Source organism: Hippichthys cyanospilos, chromosome 14 (assembly GCF_059441005.1).
Source record: "Hippichthys cyanospilos isolate Australia breed blue-spotted pipefish chromosome 14, RoL_Hcya_1.0, whole genome shotgun sequence".
Taxonomy (NCBI): domain Eukaryota; kingdom Metazoa; phylum Chordata; class Actinopteri; order Syngnathiformes; family Syngnathidae; genus Hippichthys; species Hippichthys cyanospilos.
The window spans coordinates 8,486,213-8,507,500 of NC_142382.1; the positions used below are offsets into that span (position 1 = coordinate 8,486,213).

Below are 21,288 nucleotides of genomic sequence, written 5' to 3' on the forward strand. Positions count from 1 at the left end.
ACTCAAGTGGGAGCCTACACCAAATTTTTCCTGGATTCGACACTGGAAAAGTCAAAGTAGAAAACAACCAACAAAGGCAGTGAACAGTAAATGAGTCATCTTTTTAATTACAAATATGTATTAAATAATATGAAAGTTACAGATAGAGGTATGTGGTAATCATAAAGGTATTGTCATAGTAATGGTGATTACATATTCATATTTACATTGTTTATATGTTTATCAACACGTTCCTCAAACAGGACACGCAACAAAACATTCACATATGTGTCACAACAAATAAAAAAAGTTGAGGAAGGGTGGAAAATATGAAATTCAAAGTCGTACAAAGGCTTTGGCAAAGAGTGCATCCATTAAACAAAAAATCCTTTTGTGTAAATGTACAAATGAGCAGTAGAGATGTAAAGGTCCAGTGCATGTTTTTTTTTTTTTTTCTTTTATTCCCGTGAGTCAAGACGGCCGTATGTGCCAGGCCGCTCCCTGCATTAGTGAAGTGTTCCTTGCCTACTGAGAGCCGGCAGGTACCAGCATGCTTATTGTGGCCAGGTTGGGTTTGGCGGGAGGGTTCTTGCCGGCGGCCATCTTGTTCAGGTTTCGAACGTCGGCCTGCCAGGTGGGAATTTTCTTGGTGGTCATGTGGCGCCGGGCGTGTTTGGTGAGGTGATCGCTGCGCATGAACCGCCGGTCGCACACGGGACACACAAATTTCTTCTCGCCGGTGTGCGTCCGCCGGTGGCGGGAGAGCTCGTCGGAGCGGGCGAACCGTTTGTCGCAGCCGTCCCAGCTGCAGCTGAATGGCTTCTCACCTACAAAAAACAAACAAAGCGGTGGTCAGCGAATTACTTTTCAGCTTCAGTGCTCTTCCTATAAAATTCTATTCTACAATACCACAAGATGGCACTAAAGCCCACTAGTAGGGAGTAATATTTGGGTGTGTAAGAACTATGTTGAAGTGATGTATCATGACAAACACGATTTTGGTTATCTGGGAATAGCTACATTTAGCCTGGATTGTTTGTGGACATGGAAAGTCTTCACCGCATATGCATGGATACACAATTAAGGTGCGTTTTCTTCCTAATTCAAATCATCAGGACAGTCTGAGTTTAGGATCATGATTTATGGTTTATTTAAAGTTTAAACTATTGATAGTTATCTTTCAATAGGTGTAGTATGGTTTTGTTCCTATACTAAGTTGCTGTGTAAAATTTTTGGGGGGACGTTTTTGTTCGGTGTGTTTACTCATTCAGTGCCATGGACGAGAATTCTCGTCTTTTAAATTTGTATTAGCAATAATAAACAATAAAGTTCTTACTTTTTGTGGAGAAGAGCTGACCCCCTTGACTAATGCTTACCTAACATAAGCCAACTGCACACTGTAGTGCTGTGACCATTGGATGGCAGTGTTTCCACTTACAATTCTAATCACAGAACGGAAGTCAATCTTCCATATGGCAGCACCCATATTTACATAGACATAGCAGACAATACTTTGTTGGCCTTGAAAGGTGAGAGAAAATGCCAAATAAACTGGCCCTCTAGAGGTTTCCTTTTCCAATAACGCTTGGCACCGAAAAATTTAGTATGTGCTTTGACTCAATCAAGGATGGCAAACACTGGTGTAGATTGATATCACTCCCCTCCACTAAATTCCGCATCCTTGTGCGTACTTAATGACGGTCCAAGAATTGCTCACCCGTGTGCGTGCGAAGATGCGCCTTGAGGTGCGAGCTCTTGAAGTATGTCTTCCTGCATCCAGGGAAGTTGCACACGTAGTTTCTCCGGCGGGAAAAGTCCATCTTTGTGGCCGCCGCGCCGCCGGGCCCCGTGGGCACGAAGACCGGGGCCGGGGCCAGCGGGAGCAGTTTGGTGTTGCCCAGGGTCATGACAGTCTGAGGGCCGTGGGGTGCCTGGGGGACCGAGGACTGGGGGAGGACCAGCATGACGGTGCCCTGAGGCACGGCTGAGCCCACGATGAGGGACTGCGGCACTGCGGCGGTGTTGGTGGCGGCGGGCTGGGGGAGAATGGGCGTGGAGGCGGTCCGGGCTCCGGCGGAGGACGTCTGGACCGCGCTGGGGATTAAGGCAGATATTATACCTGATTGGCTGTTAAAGGGAAACATCTGGCAGATGATTTGAGGGCTAGTGACTGGAGGCGTGGTCAGGGCGGCCTGAGTTGGGGGGCTGTTTTGCCGTTGACTGTTAACTGGACCGGGTGTGGAGACATTGTCCAAAGAAGGCTTGAGAGGACCGGCCTCTGTGGTTGAGGGTGTGTCACAAAGAGGAAGAGGAGACGGAGGTGTGATGCCGGGCTGCTGCTGCTGGCAGGCCGCCGCCTTCTCTAAATTAGGGGCCACCGGAATGTGGTATTGGCAGGGGGAGCTGTCCGCCGTGTGGCGGATTACGCTGGTCGCCATGGACCTGCAGGGAGGGGCGAGCGAAGGCGGGCTCTTGGCCACGGAGGAGGCGGCGCATTGCGAGGACGCGCCGCTGCTGGAGGATGAGGTCTCGGCAAAGCTGGGGCTGTGTGGTGGAGTCATACACTATGGCGAGAAAAAAGACAACAATCAGGAGGAACGTCTTAAAAAATTGGGATTTTTTTTTTTTTTTATGACTCTCCAAGCAATGTGTCAGCTGTGCTGCGGGAAATTCCCAATTTCTTGAATTACTACAAAAATTGTATCCTTGTGTATTTATCTGATGACATATAGTGACAGGCATAACAATGAAATCCTCTTCCACTATATGGTCATTTCTAATTTTATATTTTCGTTCCCCAAGTAGGTGCAGTAGGTAACAGCGATTATCGACTACTGATCATTAGCCAATTCATTGCAAATTATTTTGACAAAGTTTTTTTGAGATATGTAGTTGTCCAATTACTCATTTTAGCTTCTTAACTGGAAACATTCTCTATAACATCTTTATGCCTTTGTGAAAGCACTATGTTGAACCAAAATGATACATTAGAAAGTATTGGCTTTTGTTTTGAAAAATAATGGTTGCCACTTTTTTTTTTTTTCTCAAATGCTTATGACCAAGCCAACAACAGCAGCATAATAATTTCAGCATTTTTTTTTAAATGTCTAAATGTTTCTAAAATCAGGGGTTGAATATGAAAACATTTAGAACTTGATTCGTTGATTTGATTATTATGTGCACAATGCACTTTCCCAAAACTTGTTTAATCTAAAATTACTCAAATCCATCAAATTTTTTTCTATCTGATTTATCTGCACCTTTGGGTTGAGTACTTTTGTTAAGATGCAGTGTCTACCCTGGACGGGGTGACAGAATTGCAAAATTTAGAAAAAAAAACATCATATACAGTTAAAACATGAACCTAACAGAAAAACATGGGGAGTTTACTTCTACGCTTCTAAAAATAGACCTTTGACGTCTATAGGTGTGAACGGCAGTGAATGAGTGGAAAAATGTTTTCTGTTTGCTTACAAAGACCACAAGGTGGCAGCAAATGACCAGTGTTTTCAAACTGAAGCTCCTCAACTCACTCAAACTGTTTGCTGAGCACAAATATGCCACCAGATAGAATATGCAGGGGTTAGGAATCATACCAAAGAGGAAAGGGACACAAAGTCTTTGGAGGGCTCCGGGAGCTCGGGCTGCAGGATGGAGTCGCAGGAGTCTGAGGCCGGGGTCAGAGGTCGAGGCTTGCAGGGGTTGGGCCTGTTGCTGCCGACGAAGTGACCCCAGGAGCTCATGCACACCAGCGCCTCGGCGGCCTCTAGGTCCGTGTACTCCAGACCGGGAGAGCATCTGCTGTTGCCACCTGGGACGGCCTGCTCGGCAGTGTCATGCCGCCTCCGCTTTGCGTAGGACCCACACTCCTCAGCAGACTTGTTCTGAAAGGAAGAGCGGCGTAAACGATCAAGTTCTGACACCGGTGGCATCGCGGCGGACCGACAATCGGCCGGACGGCTCGATCATTGCTTCCTGCATCTCAACTTGCAAATGAAGTGAGCGGGTGGAGGGCTGTTGAGTGACTACACCCTGGCCTAGCATGCACTGCCCCACATTTGGAGCCAGGACGCCTCCCATGGCCAAATATAGACCAAAGAGTGACGTGCTGCCCAGATGAGCCATGAGAAATCCCCACAAAGCAGGTTTTCCTCTGGAAGCTTGCTCATACCTATTATGTCTTCTTTTTACAGTAAACAAGCCTTCTACACAGGTTGACAAGCAAACACGAGTCCACGTAAAAAGAGTTGCACGTTCAATTGGCATTGCCACAAATTAAAAGACCGACTACAAAAGATAACGTCGGCTTCAAAAAAATATGACGTTAAGGTGCGAATTGACGCTAAAAAGGGTGTTGTCATTCGTCAAAAATGACCACAGCGTGCGTTCACGTCATGACAGTCAAACGCTCATCAACAAGTTACTGTACAAATATAAAGACGTCACAATGGTTAAAACAACTATAGAGAAAATGTCTTACCCCGCGAGGGTCCATTTCCATATACTTCCGGGATGGCATGAAGGAACAAAACGTTTAAATGTCACTTTTTATGTCTGGTCAAAAGCCCAGTTAAGTGAACAAAGAGACGGCGGTTCCCGGTGCCGCTGCTTGTTCTGAGGCAGGGCTGAGGTCGCTTCTTTTTTTTCCACCACGCTCCGACTGGCTCCCTCTTTTCTCTCAGCTGTGTGAGTAAAACAGGGGGCGGAGAGAAAAAAGAAAAACAAAACTCACAACGCGCACCGAGCGGGTGGCAACACTCGGCCAATGGCAATCGTGTGTGTGCGGCGCCTCGACCAATGGGCGGGCGGCGTGCGCGTGGACAGTGCGTGCTCAGCGGGCGGTTGGAGGAAACGGGGTGCGTGGCCGTTGGTAGGCGTGGCTTCGCGAGTCAGCAGTGTCAGAGTAAACCCAGTGAACTGCTCTCCGTTAAACTAGGCGAAAGGTCGATCGAGTGTATGCTGCCTTTGCGTACTATAGGAATTTAGACACGTCACACGTTTCGTAGAGCGTCTCACATTAGGAAGGATGATGTAAAAGTGTTAACGCATGTGGATCGATTTAATTTGTCGTCTGGTGTATTTTGATCTAGAAATTGAAAAATATTTCTCACTCTCATCTCAAATAGGAGTACAGACATAACAAGTAACAACCCAACTGTATAATTACAAAAGTAAATTGTGTTTTTTTGTGTGTGATTTTTTTAAATCGACCCTTTTAATTGATTTTTATTCTGCTTTTCCTTTAAACTATTTTGTTTCTTTTTGTGTCTATTTTTAGTTCATTGATTTGAGGACAATTTTAGAACGTCACAAGCTGGTGATTTTAGGTTGAATTAATTCTTAGCATCCATGCATTTAGGCAAAAAAATTAACGAGTTTACAACCCCATTTAAACGTCCACATTTGTATTCGGAGCCAGTTACTTAACAACGCAGCACGGGAAAAACGTTGCTTATAAAAGTTGTGAATAAATCATTTGGCACAAATGATCAATAATGAAGGCGACAATTTAAGCAAAGCGACGCGGTTAACAGCTGGGTTGACTCCAATGCAGCGAGAAAGCGGGAAGGACAGAATACTGCTGTTTCTGATCGTCTTTGAATGCAACATTAGTGTCGACTGAGGCTCGCGCCTGTTATTTGTTTTTAAGGTGTTTGCGTCTGCGGATAGAAAATAGATTGACCTTTGATGAAAATGAAATAAGCCTAAAATATCTTTATTATTAATACATCTTATGAAAATGTGTGTTTTGAGGCTTTTGTTACAATTGCATCTTCGTATTTTTTTTATTTCTATTTATAATTGTATGTTGGTCAGGATCGTTGGCTTTTGAGGATATGTATGCGGCCCACATACTGTAACGTTCGCACCCTTTCATCAAAGTGACGTGTTACATCAATGTGTCTGATGTACATCTTAGTTGCTATAATGCAAAAACTCAATCTTGACCCAAAAAGACCTCCAGAGCCACATTCCAGTCTGCAAAAGAACTGATAACCAAAAGCAACATTCTTTCTAACTAAGATAAAAACAAAAATCTAAAAACGGGCACATTGTTTACCCAAAAATGCATCTACATAATAAAGTTAGTACTGACCTACATATGACGTTATATCACTGACACTGGGCAAATGAAAGAAGCATGTGTCACAAGGCGCGCTCTGAAAATCCAACTAGGAATATAAACTGTAGGTTTATATAAAAGATAAAATAGGAGCACACAATTTGGGGGTATTTCAGCTCAGGCTTTTCTTTGTGGATGTGTTTCCTGTGCTTGCGTGGGCTTTCTCTTGTCTTCCTCCCACATTGCAAAAACATACAAGTTTGGCTCATTGAAGACTTGAAACTCTCCGTAAGTGTGAATGGTTGTCTATTAAGGCTATATTTATTTGGGGACTTGCTCAGGGTGTACTTTGCTTACCCCAAATCAGCTGGGAAAAGTTCAACTTTTGATATGACCCTAAGAGGACTATATAAGTAGTTTTATTAACTCATTCACTGCCATTGATGGTGACAAGTCAAACATTCTTTAAATAAATTAGAATCTTTATGATAAGGTGAAACCTAACCTTTTAGAATTGATGCTTGGATAAAAATGTGTTTTGCTGTCTAAAGTGTCAGTGGCAGGGAAAGAGTGAAATACTTATTTTCCGCAAAATGGTAAACTACTTATTTGTTTACTGCAAGTCATGCGATTTCTTTGATACATGCCAGCAATATATGACAGCTCGAGTAATTAATTGTTGCTTTCGAGGACTGGACTTTGCCACTCCTGCATTGGAGGACAAAACACATTTGCGAAATGTAATGCTGCAGGCTGAAACTCTGTGGCAATTTTAGATGTCAAAATATAATGGAAAATAATCTTCGATCAGTTTGGTGATCGATAAGTTGCTGTGCCTCCATTGCACGCTCAATGTGATTATCATGGGGTTTAAATCTGTCTGAATTAGTGTTAGCATGTAACAAAATTAGTTGTGCGGCCTGCCACCACTGCAGACCCCTGTCTCCGTGTGTGTGTGTGTGTGTGTGTGTGTGTGTGTGTCATGCAGTCTAAGCATGACTGCAGGGTGCAACGAGGGCAGTGTGTGGCATTGCAGAGAAAGGGGAGGAGTGAGAGAGCGCATGCTGTGCAGGGGTGGGGGTGGTAGAGTAAACGTGCGACAGGCGGCCGCTGCAGACTGCTGTTTGCGCGCTCAAGTGGGGAAGTCCGCTTCAACTTAGTTTGGGAATCTGGAGGAAAGGTTATGTGGGCCCTAGCCGGGCCTCCGCACGCACACCTCCTCCTGCATGCCGCCCACCTCATCCAGGAAGTCCAGGAGTCATCGAGGATATGGAGGGAGTGAAGGGGGAGTTGCCCGAGCAGGGTTAAATATATCACCCCGGGGCCACATTTCACAAACAGCTCCTGCATGGCTCTCTGGCAGAGAACTGAAGACAACGGTTACATTTCGACCTCTGACCCCTGACTTATCCAGGTTACCAATGCAATGAACTTGTTACGAAGTAGAATCGTCATTATTGCATAGGTATTTAAAAAGTGGGCGACGGAGCAACTTTAGTACCACAGCAAACTAGTTACTGACAAAAATCAGAGGGTGGAAAGATTAATCGACAGCTAGTCGATTACCGAATCAAGTGAAAATTATTTTTGGTTGCCGATTTATCCGTTAGGTATATAAAATTGTCCAAATGATCAGAATTGCAGTCTCTGAATCAAAATATTATAAGATTTAGGAATGTGTTCAATCAAAATCAAACATTTGCAAACTTGCATTTTTGCCATTAATTTGACATCGTTTGAGCCAAATCTTATACAGACCAAATCATCAACCAAATATTCAAAAATGCACTGTCAGTTTAAAAAAAAAACTAATTTCTTGCTAAAGGGATGGAATTAAAAAAGAATAATTCATTGCTTAATCAACAGATTAATTAATTGTTAAAATAATCATTAGTTGCAGCCCTACAAAATATAGTGACGTACCCTCCATCTCAGACATGGGTGCGGTTAATTGACAACTAATCGGTTATCAAATTAATCGATCATTTACTTTGATAATCAATCATGTAAATAGCTTCATAAATTTCAGGTTTAAACTTCTCATCAGTAAACACACATGTTTTTGACCACACCAGGAACTGAATTCTATTTAATTTGTTTTTTTAGCACTGCTACTTAGAAAAAAAGTCTGTTTTTTAGTAAAAGGGTGAAAATTAAAGCATTTCTCCAACTTATTGATTAATCAACAAAATAACTGACAGATAAATTAATTACTAAAATTGTCTCTAGTTGCATCCCCAATCCAGACCCCAAATTAAATGAAGTATTCCCGCACTCTTTAGTGCCAGCCTAATTTAGACTCCCCTAATATATATATTAGGGGAGTTAGGGTTAGGGTTAGGGTTATATATATATATATATATATATATATATATATATATATATATATATATATATATATATATATATATATATATATATATATATATATATATATATATATATATGTATATATATATATATATATATATATATATATATATATATATATATATATATATATATATATATATATATATATATATATATATATATATATATATATATATATATATATATATATATTAGTACTGTGACCACTGTTTCTTGAAACAACGGTTTTCAAGAGAGTGAATTGTGCTGTCTGTATCTCATATCTTGAACTAGAAATTACTTTTGTGGTGTATATAGGGGCATTTTACTTAGGAAGTCCAGAAGATAGGTTGCATAACATCATCCGTTTCATTTCTGGCTCGCCTGCCGCAACATTATTCTGCCTAATCTGTAATAAACTTAACAAAATAAAGGCAAAAAACATTTTGCAATATAGTCACTCTAACATGGTTTAGCAATGAGTTGCTTCTTCTAATTAATTTGCTCTTCATTTGAAAAGAAAACACAAAGGCGTTAAATTAGATGACATTACACAAAAACATCCCTTCTCCTTGCGATCTGAACATATACAATGTTAATAGACCATCATTATTGATAATACATGACGGTCGACTTTGAGAAACCAGTCAAACCAGATTCAAGCTGACTTTGCGTCAAAGCCAAGCATGCATCCGCCGAAGTGCAGCAGCGGTGATGATGTCATTGGCGTGAAAATGTCGGCTGCTTTGTGTCGCTCAGCGAACGTGGCCCAGCCCCCTTTTTGCTCTCCCACGCATGAGCAACAACAACACATTCCTGCACAATCCGCCGCTTCCTGATTGGTCAGCAGGAGGCACTGAGGCCAATCTGCTGCTAGGAGACACTGATTGCCAGCTTGCTGGCTGGCTGTCTGTTGTCATGGTAACTTGAGGAGCAGGAGGCAGGGTTGCCGGGCTCCCTATGGCGGAACCACCCCGGGAGACGCACTGAGTATGTGCGCCGCCTAATGATGCCGCTGTTGCTGTAGGCTGCAAAATGTATGGAAACGCCATCGCATCATTCACCTGCCGTTCAATCGCAACGCAAGCCTGGATGTTACTGAGTCCATTTCCGCTGTGATCCGTCTCGTCGGAAACCATCGCTGCTATTTTCAGTGCACACAAGAAACAAAGCAGAGCTTGTGTTATGTCATAACAAGTGTGCACGCAGCGAGTTCATCGGCTCCAAGCTGGACGGTTTCACTTTTTTTTTTTTTTTTTTACCCCTGAGAGAGTTTCTATGAAAGTCACTTACCCATAGACAAGTGTGCTGTCAAAGAAAAAAAAAATCGGGGACATGCCAGGACACAGTCACTGTCAGTCTGGCGCTGCTTGGAATTACTGGAGTTCTCATTTGAATAATAGAGAGGATAGAATATCAGAGGGCTTGCATGCATGGATGACCACATTGTGTAACTTGTTTTTGTGTTTATAATGTCACCCATGTATATATTCAACAATGGTAATTAATGAACTAAGATATGCAGTTTTTTTACTGTTGACATTTTCCATTTCTTATTTAATGTTCCAATTTAATGCTCAAATTATACATTGAATAAAAAGCTTAGTATCATTTTCATGTCAAAGTAATCGAAATATTTTAATAGATGCAAATTCTGTTCAAATGGTTAATAGTGATGATTGTTCATTTGTTAGATTTAGGCGTGGACAAGTAATGACACCTGTTATTTGTATTTGTGCCAGCCTTATTTCAAGGTATTGGTATACTCGTGACAGTAGTCAATGCTAGTATCGGCTGCTTACTTGTGGCCGTTTTACGGCCAGGAAGTAGAAATTAGAAGTTTGGAAGAATTACTTTAAAAAAAAAAAATGCAATATTGAGTTATGGAGTATTTGTATCTGTCTTTAAAAGAATCTGTTGTATTTTTTCTGGATTTCTTTTTGCCTCAAAAGTATTTGTGGTATCGGTTCATGGTATCGTGACCTCTCAATGATTGACAACTCATACTCTTATCCGTCTGAATAAAGATGGGCTTGAAAATCCCTTATTACGCCACTGTATATGTTTATTTTCATAAATTTACATTAAATCAATCAAATGAATTCATTCAGTGCCACTGCCCAGAAAAATGGACGTATGTAGATATCAATGGCAGTCAATGAGTTAAAGGGATAGTCTGTTTACTTATCATTTTCCGTATTAAAAAGATATTTTGTCAAGAATTAATTTGATGACTTCATTATTTTGTATGTACTATTAATTCTTTTAAAAATGCATTTTCCCACTTGCTGTTGAAAAGCACCTGTGCTGAAGGCTCAGGTAACAGCCTATCACAGCTCAGCTTGTGGACATCACATGATCAACAGGTGAGTCGTGATTCGTCGTTACCCAAGCCTTGAGGACAGCTGATGTCATTTTCAGCCAACAGCAAGCGTAAACGTGTTTTTAAAGGTATTGAACATGAAAAGTCATTTTATCAAATTAATTATAGGCAAAGAATTAACTTTTTACTGCTGAGAAATAAGAGGACCATGCCTTTAAAAAGTGGTTACAAATGCACAGGTAAGCTTTTTTTATTATTATTTGAATGCAAAAATAGCTTAAATGGCTTAAAATAACAGCATTTAAGACCTTGTAATCCACATAAATTGTGCGACATGACATGACATCAGAGCAACAAGACCGTCTGCTTGATTTACTTATTGAAATTTCCATAGACACAAAGCACATAGAGAACCAGCCATCCATTTTCTATAGCACTTGTCCTCAATAGGTTCACAGATTAGAAACAAATCCTTTGCAAGCGCCCACACAGAATGTCCTGAAGTGACATTTGAACCTCACTCTGAGGCAGACATGCTTCCCACTGCACCACCGTGCTACCGTTTATGGAGATGTTGAGATGAATATGAGTTTTCTAACAGACAAAAACGTCCTCAGCTGCTCATCCCAATTTGCCCCCCCTGAATATATTAAAAAGCAAAGAGCTGGCTGGCTTCGGAGAACAGAAACAGCAAGTGTGAGGTGAAACGAGGACAAATGAGGAAAGTTGGCACAGTGGCTGGAGAGAGGGATGTGGAGAGAGGGAAAGCGAGCGAGTCAAAGACTGAGAGCAGATGGCTTTATCCTAAAGGGATGAAAATAATGTGGAGGAGGGTGAAAAGAAAAAGGCAGTATGTTAGGCGCATGTGTGTGTGTGTGTGTGTGTGTGTGTGAGAGACGTCGTCCACGCTTGGCTGTCACCACGTTCATCTTGTATCACGTTACTTGCACACACGCACATTGAGGCACACCCAAGACAATTATCACCCATGTGCGTCAAATCAGGGCACTCCTTGTTGGGTGACATTAAGTAAAATAAGACTAATCTGTATTGTTAAAATATTTCCTGTTCTTTTAGAACCACAAAATCAATGGAAAATGTTATAACGTGCATGCAAGGCCAGTAGTTGATATCATTTTATATAAAGAAACATTACACACATTAGCTTGAAATAACTTCACATAGAATTGTGAGGTGGATTGTAAAAAGGTTTGAGATAAATTGACAGAACCATTTAAAAAAAAAACGGAAATGTGCTTTCAACATGAAAAAAAAAAAATGGTCGTACCGCACAGGATTCGGTCACACAGTTTTCCAAGGAGGGGCAGCATGGGCATATCTGCTGATGGATAGTTATCTAAATTTGCGTGCAATAATTTCATTTGGCATTCGTAGTGACAATGACTGTCACTGATATTTGTGAAAGTTAACATGAAGACGCGGGGGAAAAAAGGGCTTTGCTTTATGGCAATATTAACTGCTGTATATTGTTCAATGCAGAAAGGCTGGCGCCTTATTGTGCAATCAGGCACTCCACAGCAATTTTTTCCAAGGAGTACCACCACATCCCAGTTATAAGTGGGTGAGCACACCTATCCACATCCTTTTTTAAGTTTTTTAAAAATGTCCACCTCAAAAAGATATATATTGCTTTAAAAATCAATCGAGTTGCACAGACTATTCATTTTCAAACCTACCCGGCAATTACTTGGTCTTATTATACTTTGCTTTTGAACAGGGGTGTGTAGACTTTTTATTACCACTCTAAATACGAACGTATGAAACAGGCTGACAAAATAATAGTCAATAAGTAATTGAAAGATTATAATGTGATGGCTATATGTATTTCCTCAATATACCGCACAGCTTGAGAGAACTTTTAAAAAAGAAAATTATTTAAAGGGCCACTACAGGAAACGGCATCCAGGTGGTGTCAGCACCCGTGCATGCTTCCTGAGTCCCCACGGTGTTGAGTCTATGCCCATGCAGACATCTGCTAGTGCACATTTGGAACACACACACCGTAATACACACACATCCATCACACGACTACAAGAGAGGAAGACATCGGCACAAGCGAGCTTTTATTGAGCGCTTTGTGCATTGAAATTTTTACAAAAAAAGCAGAGCCTCCATTAAAATGAAAATTTCTTGTCCCTTGACATGATGTAATAAGAAATCCATAAAAAAAACATTATATTAGGCGTGATAGACATCTATATATAAAGCGCAAACCCCATAACCACTCTTAATAATAAATATATACACAAGTACTGCGATACAGAGGATCAGAAGATGATGTACAATATTTCTGCGTTTGTTTTCTGAATCCAAATATCATATTGCACTTCCACAACAGCATTAGTAATTTACTGGATGAATTGATTCAATATTGTAATTTTCTAAATCATTCTAAGAGGGAAGATGCATTTTAGCCTTTTTACTAAGGAGGCTATTTTTATCAATTGGTCAGAAATTGAAGCCATCTCACATTCAAACAACAAGTGTGTCACTGTTAAAAACATGGTCTACCGTAATTGTACAATTTACATGCTAAATACTGTTACGTTTGTTTGTATGTCGGTAATACATTGAATCTCCGGGTCTTTTCTTTTGCCCCTTCCAACCTTGTGCTCATATTACATAACTATTCATCATAACCGGTTGTAATCATTCAGTGCTATGGCTTGATTGAGATGAGCTGTATCTCCTCACAATATGAGAAAATATCATGAGAAACATTGCTGCTTTTTGCAAGGGAGAATGAGGTATAGCAGCACCGCAGAAGAAAACAGGGGTGGGGGTGGGGGGGCATTCCTTGGAATCAATCAACAATGAGGCACATTAAGAGCTATATGGCTTGTTAAATACCACTTCCTTTCGTTTTGCCTTGCAATATGATACAAGTCCATCATCAATGCACAGTGTAAACCCTTCATCCTCCTCCTCCTCCTCCTCCTGCGTCCAATCAGATTTCAGTGAGGGTTAGCTTGTACATGCCGCCCATCTCCTCCATGGAGATCTGGAAGGTATCTTCATTGGAGTAGTGCTTGATGATGTTGTCATCCATGTGCACCAGAATTCTGAAAAACAGATCCAGGTTTTTCATACTTGTCACAAAAAAACATGGCGTATCCTCTTGAGACCCAGCCTATTCATTTTTTTGTCCTCTTAAGGAGACATTTATTTTTGGTCTATGTTTTTGGGACCTATTCGAGCTATGTAATTGGCCCTAAAGGGTAATTAAAGTAATTGCCTAATTGAATTAAAATGTTTTTATTTCATGTAATTTATTTACTTTTAATTAAATTAAATTAAACTTGAAATGTAATTTATATTTCTTTTAATTATTTTTTTTTAATTTAACTTAAACACACTAGGCTTTTCCATTGATATCTCATTTGTTTGGGTGGGACACAATTAACTCATTCAATGCCAGGGATGTATTTTCACTCTTAAAAAAAAAAATGTGACAATACGTCCCTGGCATTGAATGAGTGAATATATTTTTAAAAATGTAATAATTTTGAAATTTGTCAAAAAGCGTTTTGTGTCTACAATTGCTTGCTAACAAGGCAATGAAGTCCGCAAAGCTAAAGGAGCATTTCATTTAATAAAGCTGTTTCTGATTAAATAATTGAAAATCGACCTGGTTTGTTACCATGTGTCTTATATCACTGTAGAAATTATAGAACTCTGGAAATGTTCAAATTTAAGAACATTAGGAGCATTTGGGGTCATTTGTGAAGTATTTTCAACATTTTTGGGTCATTTTCTTCAACATCAATGGAGGTATTTTAGCCAAGGGATGGCACACTCCGAGTAGAGCGATAACTAAGAGGCCGTGTCATGTTGAACTTTGTCATGTTTTCACCATCTGGGTGGAATTTCAGCTCCCTAGTGTCTTCTTTCAACGTTCTTTGATGTGAAATACCTTTGAGGCGAAGATCAAAGGATTGCAATAAATACTGCACAACGGCACTATTTATGTAGATTGAAAGCATAAGCAGTCATTTGGAATGAATTTGAATTGATTCAGATACATATGCTGGTGCCAAAAAAAAAAAAAAAATGACCGATGTACATGTCATCAATTTCGCATGTGCGCAAATAAGAACATTTGCACACATTTATTAATAAATGAGACCCATCAAATCAATGAAAGGAAATATGAAAATTAAAGTCGCATCTACTTTGACATAGTATGTTGTAACGAGCATACTAAATCAGAACTGAATAAAATTGTGATTTTTGCTCTGCACAGTAAAAATATTTTTTTAAATATCCCTCTCAATGCCAAGCTTTTTCACAGTTACGGTTTTGATAGTCAGCCCAAGATCTGCTGTTGACTGTATGACAGCTGAACAAGCGCTCTGCTTCAGCTGCAGTCCGAAAGTGAAACCTCCCATAGGAGGAGGACATGCCCAAAATGTGACGTGAGAGACACGACACGCCAACTAAAAAGTACCTGTTAGTCAGGTTTGCTCAAGGTGACTCATACGTACCCTTTCTTGCACTTCTTGTAGACTTTTCCAACCTTGTCCAACGGCAAGTCGTACTTCTCTGAAATCTGAAAAGACACAACGGTGTCATATTTCTTGAAGCGCTTCCCACTCTGGACCCGAGTGGACCAGGTGGGCGTAACGTCACAGCTCATTTAGCGGCTATGTAGTCCCAGAGCTGCAGACAAAGACGTCTCCATCTGCCACTGATTAAACATAAAAGGTCCCCGAGTTCATCTGTGCCATTTTTTTTTTTTAATACTTACAGCGTCCACCAGGCCTTTCAATGTGGGATTCTTCAACATAACGGCGTCAAACACCTCCTCCGTCTCTTTACGTACGTACAGCAGGACTGTGATGGGCACATACAAAGGGCTCCCATTGGTTTTCAGTTTTGATTCATTTAACAGCTCACTTGTAACAAAGTTAAAATCGAATTGGAAAAAAACACCCTCATGTAATACCTCATATTAAAGTGCTTATTGAAGATTTTCCAGATATTTTTACCATGATACACTCACATGATGTGACATAGTAGACGAAAAAACATTTTTTTTCTTGTGAGAGAAAAACACTTGGCTATGTAAATTTATTGTTAATACAAAAAAAAGTCTGTTGAGGTCAATAATCATTTTTTTGCAATAAACCACCTTGACTCGTACTTAATATCTAATATGATCTGTAATTAGTTTATCAGCCAAAATAGGATCCTTAGGGATAGCCCAGAGACCAAAAATCGATACTGAGACAATAATCGATTTTATTTTAAGGTATTGGCACTTGCGATGTTAGCCGACGTTCTCTAGTATTGGCTGCTCCCTTGGAGCGGTTTTACAATCACATGGAAGTTACAAAATAGTCGTAGAATCAACAAATGTAGAAATACAAAGTGACATTGGATTCATAACATTATAAGGAAAAACATTGCAACAGTATAAGTCTCTTCAAAATAATGTTGTTTTTTGGGGTAAATTTTGTGTTTGAAAAATATTGACAGAGCCCCCCCAAAATCAGGTGACTTAATTACACGTAGGACTTTCCTAAACTTTAATACATTGCATGAATGTGACACCAGGAGTGGCACAATGACCATCCCTTGTCAGATCATTTTTTATTATTTTGTTTGTTGACCTTCTGGGTCTGCATGACGCACACACACATGCACCTTTGCCACCCCACAGAATTTTTGGGCTTTGTCCCTGCATGGCAAATGAGCAAAAACAACTGTATTTATAAAAGGTTATGCCAGCCTTCGGTATTGGCTGTTGCCACTTAAATGAAGTTAAATAAGATCATGAGTATGGATAAAAATACACAATTTGGACACTGGATGGATGTTTTTTGGGTATGAAAAGTATTATTGGTAATCAAGGAGCGAGTACGTGTACTAGTATTGGTCTGAAAAAAATTCAAATTTGTATAATGTTTGTAGGCTATAACCCTGCATAGTAATCAAGCAAAAACAACAATCCATAAAATATTCTGCCATCCTTTGGTATTGGCAGCCAACATTCAAATTAAGTTAACAAATAAATGAATGAATACGGGTAAACACACAGTTCAGAAAATAATTGGATGGATATCAAAATTCTCCATTGTTACAGTACAAATGGTTAACTTGCATTAATTAACATCTCATACTAAAGGCCCACGAGTGTTTTGTGTACATGTAATAACATGCCAACAAGTTATTTTTGGCTACATAATGATGCAAAAAAAACATACATCTGACACCGGCATCTCAAGTGCCTCAGCAATGCAAACTTCCTTCACTTTTTTTTTTTTTTTTTTTTTTTACTCATTCCAGACCAAAATAGCATTATTCTAAGAAAAAAAAATGTGGCTGTGGGACGATTCAGAACACACACTGTGATAATCATACATGAAACCAAAATTTAAGGGGAGGGGGTGTGGCATGTGAACATCGCCCATCAGCAAGTTCAATTTAAAGGCAAGTTTAGGGTGTGCTTGTATAAGCCATTTTTGTGTGTCTAGTGGCGTTAGGACCATCATGAGGATTTGTTTGTTTCTGCTCATGACTGGTCTTGAGCTGCCATGTAAAAATGTGTTTGCCGTCATTTTAAGAGGCAGTGCCGCAAATGATTGACAACTCTGGAAGACAACAACATCTCTGCCCGTAGCTGGCAGACCGGTTGAACTGCTGAAATGCTTGTCAAACACAAAAAACATACACGTGGGAGGTTGCTTTTTTTTCTTTAAATAACCCTCAATTCCTTTTAATCCGTTAATGATTGAAAGAAATTTGAGGTCATGTTTCTCCAAAAGGAGCTTAATTATAAAGCTTAAACTACTCTTTAGTTGCATCAATTGGACTTTGTGTGGAAATGTTTTCATGGCCCGATAAGCTGAAGCAAAAGTAAAAAAAAAGCAAAACTTTGCAGAGTAAACAAAGCATCTTATGACTCCATGTTTGTTTCTTGAAACCACATGATGTCAATCAACGATGTAAACGCTTGTTTGCACTGTTCCAATTATAATTCTCACTGCATTCACCAATAAAAAAAATGTTCGTTTTTAAAATAAGAGGTTCTGCAGTATTTTTATACAAGTACCGCTTCATAAAATACTTCATTTCCTCCTAGCATATTGACCAACACTAAAAAACAATCGGTTAGTAAACCAAAACGAGCTTGAAGCTATATTTTGAAAAGTGATATTACGCAAGCCACTACCACAAAAAGTGTACCCAAATCATTGTCTACATTAAAAACAAATGTATTCTAATTTAAATTCAATAAAGTTAAATATTAAACTTAAAGTTAAATATAACAAAAAGCCACATAGTACAAGTAATAGATTAGATGATGGATACCAAGGAAATAGTAGTGCCGGTATCACCGATACCAAAGTACTCTTAGATTCTTAAAATATTATGTAATTTTAAGTCATTTGCCCTATTAACTCATTCAATGCCAGGGATGCATTTTTATGTTTTTTAAGAGCCCGGACATTAAATCCCAGATACTAAAGTATTAAATAGATACTTAAGTACATTAAGGACATTAATTTCCAGATACAGTACTTAGGTATTAAATCGATTCTTAAGTATCTGGGATTGAATGTCTGAACTCTTAAAATACGTGAAAATACATTTTCTGGCATTGAACAGGTTAAAATGTGTTCTTTTTTTCAAGTTAAACTTAAACAACACTTTGGGAGTGTTTAGGGTGAGAAATTAACGTTATGACATGGTTAAAATCTCCAAAAAGTTAACTTTTCATGAAACACAATATGTGTCAACGCCAGCTACTTTTGCATAACTTCCTGTCAGTGTTGATCTCCTAACCCAGCTTTTGTTAATGTTGTGTCTTCTGGAATCAGTGGTGCAAAAAAGAAAAGAAAAGAGGTGAAACAAAAATCAACTAACACACAGAGTAATTTTATAAATAAATAATTAAATCAATGGCGAGTTCAATTCCACAATTTTGATGAAATTAGAGCTATGCCTGTCATACTAAACACCGTTTTTTGTATCGTTAACAGCTAGACCAGTAGAAATGGATCTTTGAGGTCTATAGCCGTCAATGGCAGTGGATGAATTAAATATTTTTTTCTGCAAAATGGCAGATTAGGTCGTGGCTGTATTATTTATTTACTGCAAGTATTGCATTTTTCTCCCTTAACATATGTCAATGATGGATAGTGACAGAATAATTAAGAAAAAAATGGATTGAAATATCTATAGTAAAATTAAGGTTAAAGGCTAGTTCAAAAAAATGTAATTCTAGTAAACCTACCTATAATTAATTTCATTTTTGCAAGGAATAATGCTGACCACTTCAGAGTAATTTCGTACTTATGTGAAGGTTTTGGGCATATCTTCTTATGAAGAATATAATTTTCTTGGGGATGTGAGATTTTGCGAATGCTTAATTTTCTGAATCCAATTTGGGAAAATTAATGCCAAAAATATGACCAGATTCAGCTCATTCATGCCGGCCGAGTTAAAGTGGATCTTTGGCGATTGCGGTGAACGAGTTCATCATTTAAATGTTCCTTTGGCGAGGAACAAACAGACTGGTATATGTAGCCTAGCTCTGATCTGGGGTAAAGGGCACAGGTTTGTTTGCGTGTGTCTGTGTGCAGCGGTATTTTGTCGGAAGCCAATGAGTGAAGGCCTCAGCATGTGTGCTTGAAATTGAGAGGAGGCTACCAGAGCAAGCTGACATGCACGTGGACTAGCGTTCACGCGTTTTTCCCTGTAGCAAGACTCCTCCCTTGTCCCTCTAACTAGTACTACACCAGACTCACATATATACAGTATACACATGCATACATGCATACCTTTCTTGGGTTCCTCTGGCCTGGGCATCTTATTGGGCGGTGACACAAACTCATCATCACTGAAAGGCAACCTCTTCATACCGGAGCTGCATGGGACAAATGGGTACATAAATCAGCGCTTACGAGCTCTTAACAGCCAGTTAACAGGCAATAAAAGACACTGGAGAGCAAACATGTGGATACGCGAAGCTTTCAAGCCTTTCCTAAAAAACAACATTTTTTCCCTTAGCGCCTTTTTACTCGCAAGATGCCAGGAGGTCGCCACAGTTGCGGTACTGAAACCAAATGTGAACAGAGCGGGCGTGAAATCGAGGCTCACCTGTCTTCTCCATCTTCTGCCGCGAAAGGCTGCAAAGACACAGAAAAAGACAGACATTAACACCACAAGGCTAAGCTGCATCTGTTTTCTGCAATCTACTAAATCGGTCCGGTATGGACATGGAGGTTTTGGAGCACTACATCCTGGGGCCGGTCGGTTCGACTCATAGAGTTGACCCAGTTAGAGAGGTGATATGAGCCCAAATGTCAACTGAGCTCCTAGAACTAAAGGGAAGCAACAACTGACAGCCAGGAGGCCAACAAAATAAATTATATGACACAGTATGCGTTATAATACATACATACAGTACATACATACATATACACATACACATCTATATCTCTATATATATATATATATATATTATTATATATATATATATATATATTAGTTGTTGCTATTCTGGGAAGAATGAACCTAGTAAGTTCAATAGTTTATCAGAAAGTGATAGCCAGGTTCAAAGTCAGCAGCAGCACCAAAAATATCCAAAGTAAATGTTCACAGTTGAGGGAAAGCGGCTATTTTTTGGCACCAACATGCAGATTATTGTTTAACCAGCAGGAAGCACTCAAAGTTTACACACAATTATCAACAGAGGGGAATAGGGGGGGCATTTTACCTGTTACCAAACTGACACATTTGAAAGTGCTGCTGCGAGGAGGTGTCACTTAATATACTCTGGTGCTTTGAGATATGAGTGACCTGACATAAATGTTTTAAGGTACAAGCAGTCATTTTTTTTCTTTTTAATTGCTTCAATTTGGGATTAATGGTGTGCATCTTTCGAATAAAATATGATTCCACATGCATCTCAGAACATTGTATAATTCAAGTTTGGAAGCTATTTGACATCGTATAAAGCAGTATGTTTCTTTTTCACTTGAAAATTTACTTGTCAAAAGCTTTTTTTCGCCTTTGTGAGCCATTGCATACGAAAGTATTCATTTAATCATATTTATTTGTTATTTCAGCAGTAAAAAGTTAATATTTTGTCTGTGCTTAATTTGTTAACTTAATTATCTTCAAGTGCGATTGATACTTTAAAAAACATTGGCCAGTTTCTATTGACTCAACATGACATCACACGTCCTCTGGTCCCATGTGACAACCAATTGCGGCTCAGCATGCAAATATCATAAGACCAAACCGAGAAAACATGTGAGCAGTGATTGGTTGTTTCCTGAGCTCTGAGCACATGGTCATTTTCCGTTGCTAGCAAGTGGCAAAATGCAATTTTTTAAAAGTATTAATTGTACATGAAAAAAAAAACTTTGTTAAAGTAAGTATAGACAAAATATGAACTGTTTAAATAAGTTTTGAAGACCTTTAATGGGCACCCCTGGCACAAAAGGTCTTGCTGAGTGAAAATAATGAATAACAAAGCAATTTCAATAGAGCAATAAAACCTCAGAGTAACTGTTATAAAAAAAACACTAAAACATTT

At 39.4% G+C, this 21,288-nt stretch overlaps 2 protein-coding genes across 5 annotated transcripts in view; both read right to left on the reverse strand.

Moving 5' to 3' along the window:
* Positions 1–82: 82 nt before the first annotated feature.
* Positions 83–4,679, reverse strand: LOC148412827 (Krueppel-like factor 11). Its single transcript, XM_088433993.1, has 4 exons — positions 4,460–4,679; positions 3,576–3,863; positions 1,697–2,543; positions 83–806 (listed from the first exon to the last, which is right to left on the reverse strand). Exons 1-4 carry the CDS (start codon positions 4,496–4,498, stop codon positions 505–507), a joined length of 1,476 nt encoding a protein of 491 aa, XP_088290119.1. The 5' UTR covers positions 4,499–4,679; the 3' UTR covers positions 83–504.
* Positions 4,680–12,785: 8,106 nt separating this feature from the next.
* grhl1 (grainyhead-like transcription factor 1) overlaps positions 12,786–21,288 on the reverse strand; it is a 21,305-nt gene continuing 12,802 nt past the window's right edge. For all 4 annotated transcript variants that reach the window (XM_088433757.1, XM_088433756.1, XM_088433759.1 and 1 more), the window contains exons 12-16: positions 19,845–19,873; positions 19,526–19,611; positions 15,487–15,572; positions 15,224–15,288; positions 12,786–13,801 (exon numbers count right to left, since the gene is read on the reverse strand). In XM_088433757.1, the coding sequence (XP_088289883.1) occupies positions 13,687–13,801; positions 15,224–15,288; positions 15,487–15,572; positions 19,526–19,611; positions 19,845–19,873 (381 nt within the window). In that variant the 3' untranslated portion in view covers positions 12,786–13,686. The remainder of the gene's footprint in view (positions 13,802–15,223; positions 15,289–15,486; positions 15,573–19,525; positions 19,612–19,844; positions 19,874–21,288) is intronic.

Excerpts from the sequence above, each read along its gene's own strand:
- LOC148412827 (XM_088433993.1), bottom strand. The coding sequence starts at position 4,498 with ATGCCATCCCGGAAGTATATGGAAATGGACCCTCGCGGG. Across the intron at positions 3,864-4,459 it reads TGGAAATGGACCCTCGCGGG|AACAAGTCTGCTGAGGAGTG; the intron begins GTAAGACATTTT and ends TCTTCCTTTCAG. Across the intron at positions 807-1,696 it reads GCATCTTCGCACGCACACGG|GTGAGAAGCCATTCAGCTGC; the intron begins GTGAGCAATTCT and ends TGTTTTTTGTAG.